At 45.4% G+C, this 15,482-nt stretch overlaps 1 protein-coding gene across 1 annotated transcript; it reads left to right on the forward strand.

Moving 5' to 3' along the window:
* Positions 1-10,864: 10,864 nt before the first annotated feature.
* On the forward strand, positions 10,865-14,746 carry LOC115911108 (nucleoside diphosphate kinase-like). Its single transcript, XM_030961819.1, has 5 exons — positions 10,865-11,094; positions 11,591-11,723; positions 12,257-12,358; positions 13,015-13,127; positions 13,461-14,746. The coding sequence occupies exons 2-5, from the start codon at positions 11,595-11,597 to the stop codon at positions 13,576-13,578; spliced, it is 462 nt and encodes a 153-aa protein (XP_030817679.1). The 5' UTR covers positions 10,865-11,094; positions 11,591-11,594; the 3' UTR covers positions 13,579-14,746.
* Positions 14,747-15,482: the final 736 nt, after the last annotated feature.

The following is a 15,482-nucleotide window of genomic DNA, read 5'->3' on the forward strand; positions in this document are numbered from 1 at the left end:
GCGGGGTCTGCCGAGACGGCAGCGTGGGGCGGAGCTACGGACTGGAAGTCAGTGCGGGGGGATGTGGTCTGCTGGTGATGTCATCGAGATCAGGGTCTGTGTGGGGCTGTGGCGGTGGCCGCTCGCGGAGCTGGTGTTGCGTTTCGGGAAAATGCGTTCGGCGAGAGCGGGGTGGCAGCGGGAAGGGCTGGGCTGTCGGAGACACGTCAGGAATCACCGAATCTTGACAAATCCCCGAATCGTCAAGATTGGAAGAGACCTTTAAAAGGGCAATGAGGCTGGGAAATGGTCTGGAGCACACTTCCTGTGAGGAGCGGCTGAGGGAGCTGTGGGGAGAAAAGGAGGCTCAGGGGACATCTTATCCCTCTGTACAACTCCTCCTGTCAGGAGGGTGCAGCCAGGTGAGGGTTGGGCTCTGCTCTGCTGTGTCCCAGGCAACAAGGACCAGGACAGGAGGACACTGCCCTACGCTGTGCCAGGAGAGGTTCAGGTTGGACAATAAGAAGAAATTCTTCACAGAATGGGTGATTGGGCATTGGAATGGGCTACCCGGGGAGATGTCACCGTCCCTGGAGGTGTTGAAGAAAAGACTGGATGTGGTATGCAGTGCCACACTCTGGTTGACAAGGTGATGTTGGGTCAGGTTGGACTGGATGATCTCAAAGGTCTTCTCCAACCTAGCTGATTCTGTGGTTCTGTCACCCAGCCTGACCATGCACCTGGCACTACCACTGTAACTTCTAAACCAGTAAACCACATTATGCAGTGCTGGGTACAGATGCCTCTTCAACAGCTCCAGTGTGGTGATTTCAACCCCTGACCACACAAACAGTAACAAAAAAAAAAAAAAAAAAATTTAATCTGAATCTCCCCTATCTCAGCTTAAGGCCATTTTCTTTGGTCTTGTCTCTGCAGGCACAGCAGAAGAGCCCCATCACCACCTCACTACATGCTCCTGTCAGTAGTTCTAGAGAGCTGTGAGGTCACCCCTGAACCTCCTCTTCTCAAGACTAAACAAATCCAGCCTCATAAGACATGTTTTCTAGCCCTTTTAAAAGCCTTAATCCTCTTCTCTGGACACACTCCAGCCCCTCAATATCCTTTTTAAAGTGAGTGGCCCAAAACTGAACACAGCAGTGCCAAGAACAGAGGGACAACCACTTCCCTGGCGCTGCTGGCCACACTATTCCTGATACAGGCCTAGATACCCCAGGTCACCAGAGTGAATATCAAAGCCCTGGTGCCATTGGTGGAGGCTCTGGGGCCCCCTGACAACAGAAGGTTTGGTCCCTTTAGACCCTTACTGTGGGGCCAGGGTGGGGAGCTCTGGTTGGGTTGTGGGGTTGGGGTGTCCCATAGGCAGCTCCCTCTGTGAATGGCAGATGTGAGGCAATGCAGTCTGACAGCTCCCAGGGTATTTGTTTATCACACCCATGGAGGCATAAATAGACCCAGTGATTCACTGAGGGGTGACTGGAGGAATTAGAATCTTAGCTCCTGGATTTTGGGACTCTGCAGCTCTACGTTTGCTGGTGTCTGGCAGCAAAAAGGCCTTTCCTTTCTAATAAGGTCTGCAGATAATATCAGAAATCCTGTTTTCTTAACAATATACAGCTTAGAAGGCATCTTGCACTTGCTGAGAGAGATTGATTTTCTTAGGATTTGGAATAGGGAGTTCCCTTCTGGATCATGTGTTCTGTCATGGGAACAATGGGAGCTGTTTCAGACATTTACAGTAAACTTGAAAATACCTATTGAAAATTTTCTGAGTTGTTTCACATCCTTCATTTTATCGTGGGGTAATTTGAGTTGGGAAAACCCTTTAAGACCATCAAGTCCATCCATTAACCCAGCACTGCCAAGGACACCACTAAACCATGTCCCCAAGTGCCACATCTGCAGTTTTTTCAGATGTCTCAAGAGATGGTAACTCCATCATTGCCCTGGGCAGCCTCTGCCAGGGCTTGACAGTGCTTTCAGTGAAGAAATTTTTCCCAGTATCCACTCTAAACCTCCTCTGGTGCAACTTCTGTCATACAACTTGAACTTGGGGAAATCAGTATTCTTTATTAGGTAATATCACGTGTACAGCTGAGGAACCCGGTGGCCCAGCAGCAGTCCAGGAGCAAAGAAATGAAAATGTGCTTTAAAAAAGGCAGAAAGCTTGAAAATGGATGGAATTTTAACTGTGGTTATTGCATTCAGCTCCACTGGAGTGCAGCAGAGCCTTGCACTTAATTTTTTCTCATTTGGACTGGTTCTAAGGCAGGAACTGTGCTTTAAATGCATGTGCTCTCTTGTCTCTTCATTTACCAAGCCAGTGAGTCTGCGCAGGAATGACAAAGAAGAAAAGACTCCAGCCCTGTATATCGGATTTATTGTGAGTCCTGTTTAGACATCATCATCCTCCCAAGCTAATATTTAAAGTGGTACAGCCAGGGCACAGGCAGTTAAAATACAATTTATAAACACAGCAAAAGGAAAGAAAAGCTGTTTGACTTTTAATTATTACCAAAAAATACATCATTCCAGCTAATAAATAATTTTTAAAAGACATGATGTGTACTCTCATACATATTCTCAAGTGAAATTTTCATTTAAATTATTGGAAATTATTTCTATGAAGGAATTTTTTTTTCCTGTTTCTCTTTAGCAGTTATACACTGCCCTAGTTTGAAAGACAAGTGTCCGCAAAGGAAGGCGGGAGCCTCCCTTGGAACGGAAAATGTGACCCTCTTCCCTCTGAATTATTATAACTTTGAAATTAAGGGACTTTCAGGCAAAGGTACAGGAAAAGGAAAAACAGTTCTTTACTGATGTATATGTATGGGTATCGGTATGGTGTATGGGTATGTGTATATGGCTAACAAGGCAAGCAAACAACAGCAACAGCAGCCGCGAACACAGCGGCAGCCTTCTCTCAGCTGCAGGCACCTTCCCCTTCGGTGTCGTTCTGGTCACAGCCGGCAGGGGCGCTGGTGGCCCCCGTCCGGGCCGGGCAGGTGCCATGATCCCCCCACGGCTGCACGTGGGTAATGGTGGGGGGGCCGGCGGGAGAGCTAGAAAGGGGCTTCCTTTACAAACCCACAGGTGTAGCCAGTCCCGGTGCGCCTCCGGATAGCGAAATGGACTGTAGGAGGAACCTCAGAAGCAGCCAACTGGAACAGCAGAGGTGAGCACACATGAGGTGACAAATACAGCAAGAGACTCTGGGACAGGCATGCTCCTGGTCCCAGCGTGGCATGCAGTGGCTCTGGCCTCCTAAGCAGCAGAGAAGCAAGCTCCAGTCATGTTGTATTAAACACGTTTACAACAATACATATACAGTAATATATTATACAGCTATACTTATGCATTACAGTAATACCTTATACCAGTTACATTACACCAGCATCTATCTCTATTTGTCGAGGCAGTCAAAGTAAATACCTTAAATGTCCCAAACCAAATCTCTCAACATAATTATTACTGGTTGGTGGCTCACCTATTCCCAGGTGTCTTGATTAGATAATCAGGCCTAGACCTCTTTGTGGCTTCCACCTGCCACTCTCAGCTTCACCAACACCGCCTCCCCCACTCCATCCCAGTGGGTCACAGTAGCCCTAAACACTTTACACTAATACTTAGACATAACAGTAAACAATACAACAATACTTCTATATTACAGCAATACATTACAGCAGCAGAGTCCAGCCCCTCCAGGGGCTTTTCCCGAAGCACACAGCCAGAAGCATCTGCAGCTAATCCAGCAGCGATCCAATGAAGGATATTGCTGCCAGACTGCCACAGAGCCCTGGCATGTCCAAAGCTTTTCCAACCCTCTCCTGGGGTCTACCCTCATGGGGTCAGTCACAGAGTCCATCCCCTCCAGGGGCTTTTCCCAATGCATGCCCATCCCCTCCAGGGGCTTTTCCTGAAGCACCCAGCCAGGAGCATCTGCAGCTAATCCAGCAGCGATCCAATGAAGGATATTGCTGCCAGACTGCCACAGAGCCCTGGCATGTCCAAAGCTTTTCCAACCCTCTCCTGGGGTCTACCCTCATGGGGTCAATCTTCCTCTGGAATTATTCATCCCCTCCAGGGGAACTCACCATCTTCTCCTCCTGCTGTCTTTTCCTGAGCAGCCTTCTCCTGCTTCTTGCAGTCTTCCTCTGCAGTCATCTTCTGGGCAGCCTTCTGCTAGCTCTTCTTGCAGCCCTCTGACTCTTTGTCTGGCTCCACCCTTTTATGGCCCTGGTTCTCAATTACTTACAGGTGTCAACACAGCTGCATCTCATTGGGGAATACTGTGCCCCCTTACAAGTCTCCCTACACAGTCACAGTGCCAAAGGGAAAGAAAAAAATGGGCAAAAGCCACATAGTATCTCTCGTCAGAGGGATCGCACTGCATGGCCACTGAGATGAAATCACCCCATCAGGACGATGCAACCATGCCTCGCCTGCAACTCTCTCAGGAAATCCTGGGCTGGTTCTCACCCATCACGATACACTCAGAGCCAGGGATGGGGGAGGGGGGTGGCAGCGACCACCCCAGACATAAAACAAAAACAAAAATGGATATGAGATAAAAAGCCAATCCCCAAGACATTCCACCCCTTATCCCATACCATATGATCAATACCTAAATTAACACATTTCAACTGTGAAGACATGTATCTATCTATAACTCTATACATATGTGCATTACCTTAATTATATACATACATACGTCTAGATCTAGATACAAGCATAGTGTAATGGATGATTTACCCCAAAACAATGTCCCCTTGAGGTATGCATCATGTTTTTCCATCCTTCTGTATCACCCACCAGGTACAACCTGGTCCTTGAGCAAAGACAACCCCACGGACTGGTTTGTCTTTGCTCAAGGCAGAATCAATCCAAACAGTTTTTCCCAGCATACCTCTCATGTGTACATGAGGTACATGTACATGAGAGGTACATCTCGTGTACATGCTAGGAAATAGGTAGGGAAAAGGTATCCACTGGAACGTTATGCCAATCTGTTGTTCGCAAGGGTTCAGATTGGGCAGGGCCTGCCTGGTTACTGGAGCCTCTGGTATTAACTAACCATGTGGCCTTTGCTAAATGCAGCTCCCAATTTTTGAAAGTCGTCCCGCCCAGTGCCTTCAAGATGGTTTTAAGCAGTCTGTTGCACTGATCATCTTTCCCAGCAGCTGGTGCATGATAAGGAATATGGTACCCCCACTCAATGCCATGTTCCCTAGCCCAGGTGTTGATAAGGCCGTCCTTGAAATTAGTCCCATTGTTGGACTCAAGCCTCTCAGGGGTACCATACCTCCAAAAGACTTGCTTTTAAGACCCAGGATGGTGTTCTGAGCAGTAGCATGAGGCACAAGGTAGGTTTCTAACCATCCAGTGGTGGCCTCTACCATTGTGAGCATGTAGCACTTGCCTTGGCGGGTTTGAGGCAGTGTGATGCAATTGATCTGCCAGGCCTCCCCATACTTATATTTGGACCACCATCCACCATACCAACAGGGGCTTCACTCGCTTGGCCTGTTTGATCACAGCGCACATCTCAAAATCACTGATAACCTGGCAGATGCTGTCCATGGTTAGATCCACCCCTTGGTTTCATGCTCGCTTATAGGTGGCATCTCTGCTCTGATAGCCTGAGGCATCAGTGGCTTATCGAGCTAGGAAAAACTCTCCCTTATGTTGCCAGTCCAAATCTATCTATGACATCTCTATTTTTGCAGCCTGATCTACCTGGTTTGTTGTTTTGCTTCTCCTTGTTAGCCCAACTCTTGGTGACATGGACATCCACATAGCAGACTTTCCTAGGCAGCTTCTCTACTGGAGCGGCAGTGTCTTGCCATTCATCAGCAGCCCAGATAGGTCTTTCTCTATGCTGCCAGTTGGCCTTTATCCACCTTTCCAGCCAACCCCACAGAGCATAGGCTACCATCCACAAATCCATGAAAAAGTATAGCTTTGGCCACTTCTCTCTTTCAACAATGTCCAAGGCCAGCTGGGCAGCTTTGAGTTCAGCAAGTATTGAGTTCATCTTTCTCCTTCAGTAGTTTCTGCAACCTGTCATGTGGGGCTCCATACAGCTGCTTTCCATTTTTGATTTGTCCCTACAACAAGGGAACCATTAGTGAAAAGAGCATAGCGTGTTTCTTCTTGTGACAATTGGTTGTATGGTGGAGCTTCCTCAACATGGGTCACCTGTTCCTGCTCCTCTTTGTCAGTCAGACCAAAATTTTCCTCTTTGGGCCAATTTGTATTTATTTCCAAAATCCCAGGGTAACTCAAGTTTCTAATACAGGCAGACTGTGTGATGAGGGCAATCCATTTGCTTCATGTGGTGTCAGTGGTGTGGTGGGTAGAGGGAACCTTTCCTTTAAACATCCACCCTAGTACTGGTAGTTGGGATGCCAGGAGGAGTTGTGCTTCTGTGCTGATCACTTCTGAGGCACCCCTCATGTCCATCATGTGGATGATAAGGAATATGGTACCCCCACTCAATGCCATGTTCCCTAGCCCAGGTGTTGATAAGGCCGTCCTTGAAATTAGTCCCATTGTTGGACTCAAGCCTCTCAGGGGTACCATACCTCCAAAAGACTTGCTTTTAAGACCCAGGATGGTGTTCCGAGCAGTAGCATGAGGCACAAGGTAGGTTTCTAACCATCCAGTGGTTAGAGGGGAAAAAAAAGGAGAGAAAATAATTCAGATTCTCCTGGAAGCCAGCTTTGCCATCAAAAAGAGTAAAGTCAAGGGACCTGCCCGAGAGACCCAGTTCTTGGGAATGAAGTGGCAAGATGGATGGCATCAGATGGCCCCTCCAGGTGAAAGCCCAGAGGACATTAAGCAATTTAACACCTTGCCTGGACTGGGATAGAGTCCTTCTGCACCTGGACTCCTAAAGGCAGAGGAATAACATGTCCCAGTTGCAACCTCAACAGCATGCCGTTAGCAGTTTTGGATGAATTGAGATGCCATCGCACAAGATTATCTGTGAGCTTCTTCATATCTTCCAGGATTTCCTTCTCTGTTGGGGTGTAGTTGGCTTCAGACCCTCTGTAACTTCAGCTCCAGAATCCCAGTGGTCAACTTCGAGACTCCCCAGGCACCTTCTGCCAAAGGCTCCAGGACAGACCATGGTTCCCAGCTGCAGAGTAGAGCACGTTCTTCACCTCTGGTCCCGTCCTGACTGGGCCAAGGGCAACTGCATGAGCGATCTCCTTGATCTGGGTGAAGGCTTGTTGCTGTTCAGGACCCCAGTGGAAAGCATGCTTCTTGCAAGTGACTAGGTAGAGAGAGCTCACAGTCTGGCTGTACTCAGGGATGTGCATTCTCCAAAAGCATTCCTATGACACCTAGGAAAGCTTGTGTTTCCTTCTTGCTGGTTGAGGGAGAGACATCACTGTGATCTTATTGATGACCTCAGTGGGTATCTGATGCCATCCATCTTGCCACTTCATTCCCAAGAACTGGGTCTCTCGGGCAGGTCCCTTGACTTTACTCTTTTTGATGGCAAAGCTGGCTTCCAGGAGAATCTGAATTATTTTCTCTCCTTTCACAAATACTTCTACTGCCGTGTTCAACCATGCAGTGATGTCATCGATATACTGCAGATGTTCTGGAGCCTCACCCTTTTCCAATACAGCTTGGATCAGTCCATGGCAGATGGTGGGGCTATGTTTCCACCCCTGGGGCAGTTGGCTCTAGGTGTACTGCATGCCCCTCCAGGTGAAAGCACTGAGGCCTGCATTCTGCTGCCAGAGGAATGGAGAAAAATGTGTTGGCAATGTCTATAGTGGCAAAGCACTTTGCTGCCTTGGACCCCAGTTCATATTGGAGTTCCAGCACATCCAGCACAGCAGTGATCAGCAGTAGAGTAACTTCATTCAAGGCATGATAGTCCACATTCAATCTCCATTCTCTGTTAGGCTTGTGCACAGGCCAAGTGGGAGTGTTGAAGGGTGAGTGGGCCTTACTGACCATCCCTTGGCTCTCCAGCTCACAGATAATCTTGTGCGATGGCATCTCAATTCATCCAAAACTGCTAACGGCATGCTGTTGAGGTTGCAACTGGGACATGTTGTTCCTCTGCCTTAAGGAGTCCGGGTGCAGAAGGACTCTATCCCAGTCCAGGCAAGGTGTTAAATTGCTTAATGTCCTCTGCCTCCACAGCAGCTATTCCAAAAGCCCACCTGAATCCTTTGGGTCTTAGTAATAGCCACTCCAGAGGAAATCTATGCCCAGAATACGAGTGATCTCTGGACCAGTCACAACAGGATGTTTCTGCCACTACTTCCCAGTCAAGCTCACTGCAACTTCCAAGAGGGTCAACTGCTGCAACCCTCCTGTCACCTCAGCACTAGAAACAGCTTCTGCCCCCACATGTCCCAATGGGATTAATGTGCGCTGTGCTCCAGTATCAACCAAAGCTTCATATTTCTGTGGTTCTGATGTGCCAGGCCATTGGATCCACACAGTCCAAAAGACACAATTCTCCCATGCCTCTACCTCTGGCTAGAGGCAGGAGCACACCCCCCACCAAGTAAATTGATTTGCAATTTACCAGGGAAGAAAATCAGCCCTTGGATCACTCTGGGTTTAGAAAAGTTTAACTGTCACTTTACCTAGAGGAAGAAATTTTATGCAAAAGCTTAATTCTATTCTGGTTTATATCTTAAAGCACAACAGAAATCAAGATAAAGACTGATGAATGATAGCACTCAGCTAAATGAAGAGTAGGATACCCTGGAGCAACAAAGCATGTCAGAGTGAGAACTCTGGTTAAAAGGAGCAAGAGGAACACAGCACAGTTTATGAGTTTTCATGAGAACCCCTAATATTCTGGGTGGTACAGACAGAGGCTGTGAGCTGAGACCAGTGGGCTGGGGCTAAACCAACAAAGCTGGAGCTGTGTTAAATTCTCCTGAAGTCTGGAGATATTCACAGTCAGTCCTTTGTCTCAGGCCTGTTTTAAAAATCTCTACTGGGTTTAAGTAATGTGGAAATGGTTTGAGCTCAACAGTTACACTTAGTTCACTCACTGACATCTTTGAAGGTGTTTACTTCTCTCCCATGATCAGTCCATCTTTTTGAAATTATTTGTCTAGACTCTCTACTGTCGCAGATATCTTTTCACTAAAAATCCTTTCTTAGGATTTTTCCCTTCTGAGAAGCTAAGGCCTCAGAAACAAAATGTAAACAATGGTTATCTGCTGCTGTGGAATGCATCAGGTGGATTTTTGATTGGCCCGTCTTGGATGTTTATAATTAATGGCCAATCAGGGCTGAGCTATCTCGGACAGAGTCCGAGACAGCTCCTTTTGTTATCATTCTTTCCTATTCCATTCTATTCTTAGCTAGCCTTCTGAGATGAACTTTTTCCTTCTATTTCTTTTTAGTATAGTTATAATGTACTATATATATATCATAAAATAATAAATCAAGCCTTCTGAACATGGAGTCAACATTCTCGTCTCTTCCCTCACCTGAAAACCCCTGTGAACACTGTCACGCTCCACTTCTTCACATTTTAGATAAACATGTAATTTTCAATGTAATTAAGTGATCTTGGTAAAATTTGCAACCAGCAAAATCTCATTTATACAGTAACGACTTGCTCTGCTAATCATGGATTAATCTCAAAAGTGGCAGACTTGACCCTTATTTAATGAGGTTAAAAGACTTGGCGCAGATCACAGAACACACCTACGGTAAAGCTGGAAGTCATGCTTGCCCATCTTAGGGCAAGTCTTAAGCCTTAATCATTAAATGACATAGATTTAACAAGACTGTAAATAGATGTCCTATTGCTGCTTTAAACTTGATATTTTTATAAACATCCTGTTTCTAGAGACCTTTCTTCTTTTTTTATGTATTATTTTGCCATAGTGAAGATTACAGCATTAGAGTTTTTTTAAGTAGTATGAAACATCTTGAATAAATGCGTATCAAAGCAAGAGAACAAATTGGATTGGCATTGTCAGGAGACTACTCAGAAACTCTAATTTCAAAATAACCTCAAGGAGGACTTGCTAGAATGTATGACACTGATTTTTTAAATATCATCTGTTAAATCAGAGCTCTTGGAAACTGAGATGGAAAAGGATCCTGAATACAAGAAAGCAGGTTGGTTGAATAGATGCTTAGGTCAGATCTGGAGTCTCCCACCAGAACTAAAAGTACCACATGGATGTGTGATGGACTGTAGTGAAGAGAAGGGATCCCAAGTAAGGAAATCCATGTTATCAAAAAGCTGAACTTTTCCCTGTCAAGCAGCAAAGTCCTGTCCAGAGGGAAGAAAATCTTCATTGTTTTGCTTTCAAGAACAGCCAAGAAGTGGAGCCGAGGAAGTCCACCTCAGTTTGGAGGCAAAAACAGGACAAGCATGGATTTCCATCCAGATGCTTTATCCTCAATTCTCTTAAAGGCAATAAAATGCTCAAGGCAAAGCAGCTCAGTGTTAGGTAAATGGTTGAAGGGTCTTTTGATTCAAAGAGCTAATATAGTACAACCAGAAAAAAACCCAAACAAAATGAATTACTTCATTTAAAGAGGAAATACAAGCAGAACACTACGATAACGAGATTTTTATTAAAATAACGTTATGTGCCTTTTGTTAAATAAAAACCGGGATCCAGCAGGCAAGACTGAAATGCTGGAAGGGCTGAGCCCGGCACTCCTGCTCGGAGGGAAGAGGCATTAAGTGGGTGTTACCCGGGCGGGGGATCGGGGACAAGGATCGATCCCGAATTCCCCCACTCCGGGACGGGGCTGGGGGCGGTAACGGCGCTCTGTACGGGCGGGAGGCCGCCCTGTCGCCATGGCAACCGCTGTGCGGGGGCGAGGGGGTGGGGCACGGCTAAACCGGGTGAGAACCCGCGGTGACACGCCTTGACAGAGACACCGGCGCGGGACACGGGCTGCCAGAGCCACCGGGGAAACAGCGGGGGACACGGGCTGTGGGAGACACCCAGGGAACAGTGGAGTATTCGGGCTCCGACACTCACCGAGGTCATCAGTGGGGGACACTGTTTGCCGCAGCCACCGGGCCACCAGCGAGGGACAAGACTTCAAGGTTTGCCAGAGCCACTGGGCCACCAGCGGGTAAGCCGGGTTGCGGGACAGCGGGAATAGTCCCTCCGTCCCCGGGCAGTGTCACCGCACCCCCCCCCCCACGGAGCCTCCCCGCAGCCCCTGCATCCCTCACCTGCCCACTCATGTGTGCTCCAGCATGGGGCTCAGAGCCCCTCTGGTCCTGTTGGTTTCCAGGTGAAAACTCTGTGCATGTACTAATTTATTAATTTATTGCACGGCACTGGAAGATGGATCTGTGGTGATCATTGCCTTCCTTTCCGTTCAGTTTTTCTGATTTCAGTATTCGCTGATTGTTCCTACACTTGGCACCCTTCCACTGCTTCAAACTCACTCCTGCAGCACTTGGGAAAACCTGTGTGCTGTCACTGGTTTGTCCAAACATTGGAGACCATGCATTACTGACCCTCAGATGCAGCAAATCTAATTACACTTATAGCAGACAGGGCTGGGATGGACTGGGATCTCACAGTCCTGGAATAACAAATTTTATTCCCTCCCTCCTCAGGATCATGGCTGCCATTGAGGAGCGCAGCTTCATTGCCATCAAGCCTGACGGGGTCCAGAGGGGGCTGGTGGGGGAGATCATCAAACGCTTTGAGAAGAAAGGATTCAAACTGGTAGCCATGAAATTAATACATGTAAGCTCTCCTCAATTGCTGTGTCTACTTTTTAATATCAGTTGTAGCCTTCAAGTACAGCAGCATATTGTAACAACAAATGTGGCCTCTGTAACATTTAACACTGAAATTTTGAGAAGTTGTACTTGGGATGTTTTTGGAGAAGTTCCAATTCCCAGCTCTGGCTAAATGCTTTAGACATGCTAAGCACACTAATTTTAGTAACCTGATGCCCTTAGTCTGAAGAGAATATTCTTTCAGGTGCCTCCTATGCCAAATAAATAAATATCTTTGAGTATCTTTTACAAATCCCAGGTCATATAAACTGCCCGCATGGACAACAAAAACTTTTCTAAGTTTAGTTGTGGTTAAAGCAAACAGTTCAAATTCATATAGACCAAAAGTACTCCTAGGAAGGTGCTAGAAATACTGACTTTTAAAGTGCGTGCAAGTTTCAGGATTACCAATGCTCTGTGGTTTTTCTCTGTGATTTCACTATGCTCTTAAGCTCTTATTGTAAGCTTTTTTCTCTGTCTGTCTGGTTTTTAACCCAGGCCTCTGAGGATCTTCTGAGGGAACACTACATTGACCTCAAGGACCGGCCATTCTATGATGGCCTGGTGCAGTACATGCACTCGGGACCTGTTGTAGCCATGGTGAGTTTCTGTCAAGGAAAACCACACCACTTGATTGTCTTCCCTGCAATGAGATTGTGTCATCTGTTGAATTCCAGTTTATTTTTTAAAGGATTTTAAAATCTGGATTCAAATACTGTGATTAGGAAGATGTGCTGTTAACTATTTTTCTTTAATCTTTTCTTGTAATCTTTCTCTCCTTTGAGTCAGTTTTTTGAGGAAGAGGGCAGGGGCAAAAAGCAATCACACAACCAGGACCTTGAGAAACAGTAAACCTGCACAAAAGCCTCACTCTGAAATGCCATGTAGTAAGCAAGCTGAAAAAGGATGGTGGAACTTTTTAACTTTAGCTCTCTTTTTCTCCTTGATAATGTATTTGTAAAATAGTTGAGGCCTAGGTCTCCCATGAGCAAACATCTCTGTGAGACTGTTTGACATACTGAGATGGAAAATGGTTCTCTCCCCACCCTTTGTGAGGAGAGGGATTGTGCAGAAGGGGACCATGTGAGCAGATGCTTCAAGAATCTGACAGAAGAATTGGAAATAAATTTGTCTCACTGTGACAAATATTCAGATGGTGATTTGTGCCATGATGGACAGCCCTGTGTTCTTGTGGATGGTATAATTTATCTGCTGCTAAAATTTAATAATCTGAAAGGATTTTTTTTTTCTTTAAGGTGTGGGAAGGTCTTAATGTGATTAAGACTGGAAGAATGATGCTGGGGGAAACCAATCCATTCGATTCCAAGCCTGGCACTATTCGTGGGGACTTCTGTGTCCAAGTTGGAAAGTAAATTTTAAAACATTTGGTATCACCCAAAAGCACTAAATGCCAAGTGTTATATCATGATATCTACAGGAACTGTGCTCTATCCTTCTCTGTTTTACACATGGAGCTGCCATTCCCTGTGCCCATGACATATTAGTATCTAAGGATAGGGATCAAGTCATGGTTGTCCCCATTGACAAAAATGAGGAGCAAAGCAGGCACTGCCTATGCTGTGTCTTTTCCTACTTTACTGTTACTCAAAGCTTCTGTCCATAGTGGGAATCACTTCAAAACAAGAAGCTTACTTTACTTTAAGAATTCCTTTTCTCTTTTATTCACCTTTTCTTTTCCTAGGAACATCATTCATGGCAGTGATTCTGTGGAAAGTGCTGAGACAGAGATCAATTTATGGTTCACTCCTGAAGAATTGGTTGACTACAGAAGCTGTGCTCATGAGTGGATCTATGATTAACACCCAGCCTGGATCTTCTGATGTTCCCATGTCCATGAGCAGCTGCTAGCCTCTAGCTATTCCAAAGCATTCCCTGGTAGAAACCTCAGAAAACAGTGAAATTGCTCTGTTGTGGATGTCAGGGTCAGTGCTTGCTGCTCCTTTGATTTAAAAGTTGTCAAGTTATAGATGGAATTGCACATTTTAAAAGCTGCTTCTGGGACTGAGAGATATGAGATGAAAACACAGAATAGATAACATATATTTTTCTGAAGCATTTTATAGTCATAGAGGGTACTTTGGTAAACACTAAAAAAATGGGTAAAAATTTATTTGGTAAATAAATATGCAAATGGCTCAGAGTCAGAGGTTAACTTTGCTAAAACATTACAGGACAACTGATGGTGTGTAAATGCATTGATAATATGCCCAAATGCTGAGGATTTACTTAAATAATAAGTCAAGTGTGTCTCCATTCCTAAAATGGCTGCAGAAAAAAAGCTCATTTATCTCCCCAGAACATGCTGTGCCCATAAAGAGCTCAACTCTGGCTAAAATGACAACTGGCCTCCACACTGACACTGTTTCAACTCACTCTTTTCTCCTTCCACATGGGATTTGTGTAGTATTTTAAGGACTGATTAACCAGCCAGGCTTGATGAAATGTCCTTTTATGTGAAAAGAAGATTAATGTGAGGATGGATGAGGGAGATTCTACCTTTAGCCACTTCAGTGCAGCAGCTCTCTGACATTGCACAGAGCAGTAAGTGGTGTTTGCTTTGCCGGCTGAACAGCTGGTAATTTAGCTGTGTTCTCATTAGTGTAGTTTCCTCAGTAGCTGAAGCTTCAAAGCAAATGGTCCTTGGATAAGTTGTTTTAGAAGCGACTTTATCACTATCGTTTTGTATTTATTTAATGATGTTAAGAAGTAGAGTCATAATAATGCAGAAGGTGTTTCAGTTTCAACAGCAAAAGTTGTACTGGATGAGGAAGTTGGGATTGATATTATGTATTTATTTCTCTGCAACATTTTATTCACTAAGAGCAAGAGTTTCATGGAATCAGTTGCTCAAGCTCCACTATTTTTCCCCCCAGAGTGAGTTCTTGTATCTGAATACCGAACTATGCAGTGAATGTTGAATGGAAGGCTTATGATACCTTATGGTGATATCGAGCTCCTAAAAAGAGATGGCACAAAATAAAACAATATTTGCTGTTTCTTAAGTGAAATAAAATGAAATCTTAAATATTTTTAAGATCTTTAATTAATGAGTATAAGGAAGTGAAACAAATTCTCTAACTATGAAGCTGTAGGTGAGGCTGTTAGCCCCTCTTCTGAAACTATTCAGTGTTATAGAAGATAAATCATTCGGTTAAAAGAAGTTGGAGGAAAGGGAATATGTGACAAACCTGAGCATGAGATGAGTGGTCTCCAGTTTAATCTTTGCTTGAAAGGTTACTTGAGACATCTCAAGTCTACAAAATAGAGAATTGTGCTTTATCTGGAGGTGTTTGGGTTGTCAGGAAACTGCTGATTAGTGTTTCTAATATGAGGTGACTGGGAAGAGGTGGAAGCCAGCAATCCTGCGTGGCTGAAGTGCCTGAGCAGGTCCAGTGTGAAACCACTAACTGACCCTGTGAAGACACTAACTGGCCCCTCAATAAGAGACAGTGCAAGGACTGCAGAGGTTATTTCACTGATATCCCAGCTGCAGTGATGGTGTGCGATTATAACTTGCTCAGGCAAAGGTGCTTATTAGCTTGGAAAGGGCCAAGCAGTAAACATCATAAAAAGTAACAACACACTCCCTTCTTCATTTTGTGACACGGGTTCAGGGACTGTGAGGTTTTGACACTTGGCAGCTTCATCTTCCCAATGAAATTATCAATAATGTTCCTGTGTTATGGGTTCCACATCACTCTTC

The sequence above is a fragment of the Camarhynchus parvulus genome, chromosome 18 (genome assembly GCF_901933205.1).
Source record: "Camarhynchus parvulus chromosome 18, STF_HiC, whole genome shotgun sequence".
NCBI classification, from domain to species: domain Eukaryota; kingdom Metazoa; phylum Chordata; class Aves; order Passeriformes; family Thraupidae; genus Camarhynchus; species Camarhynchus parvulus.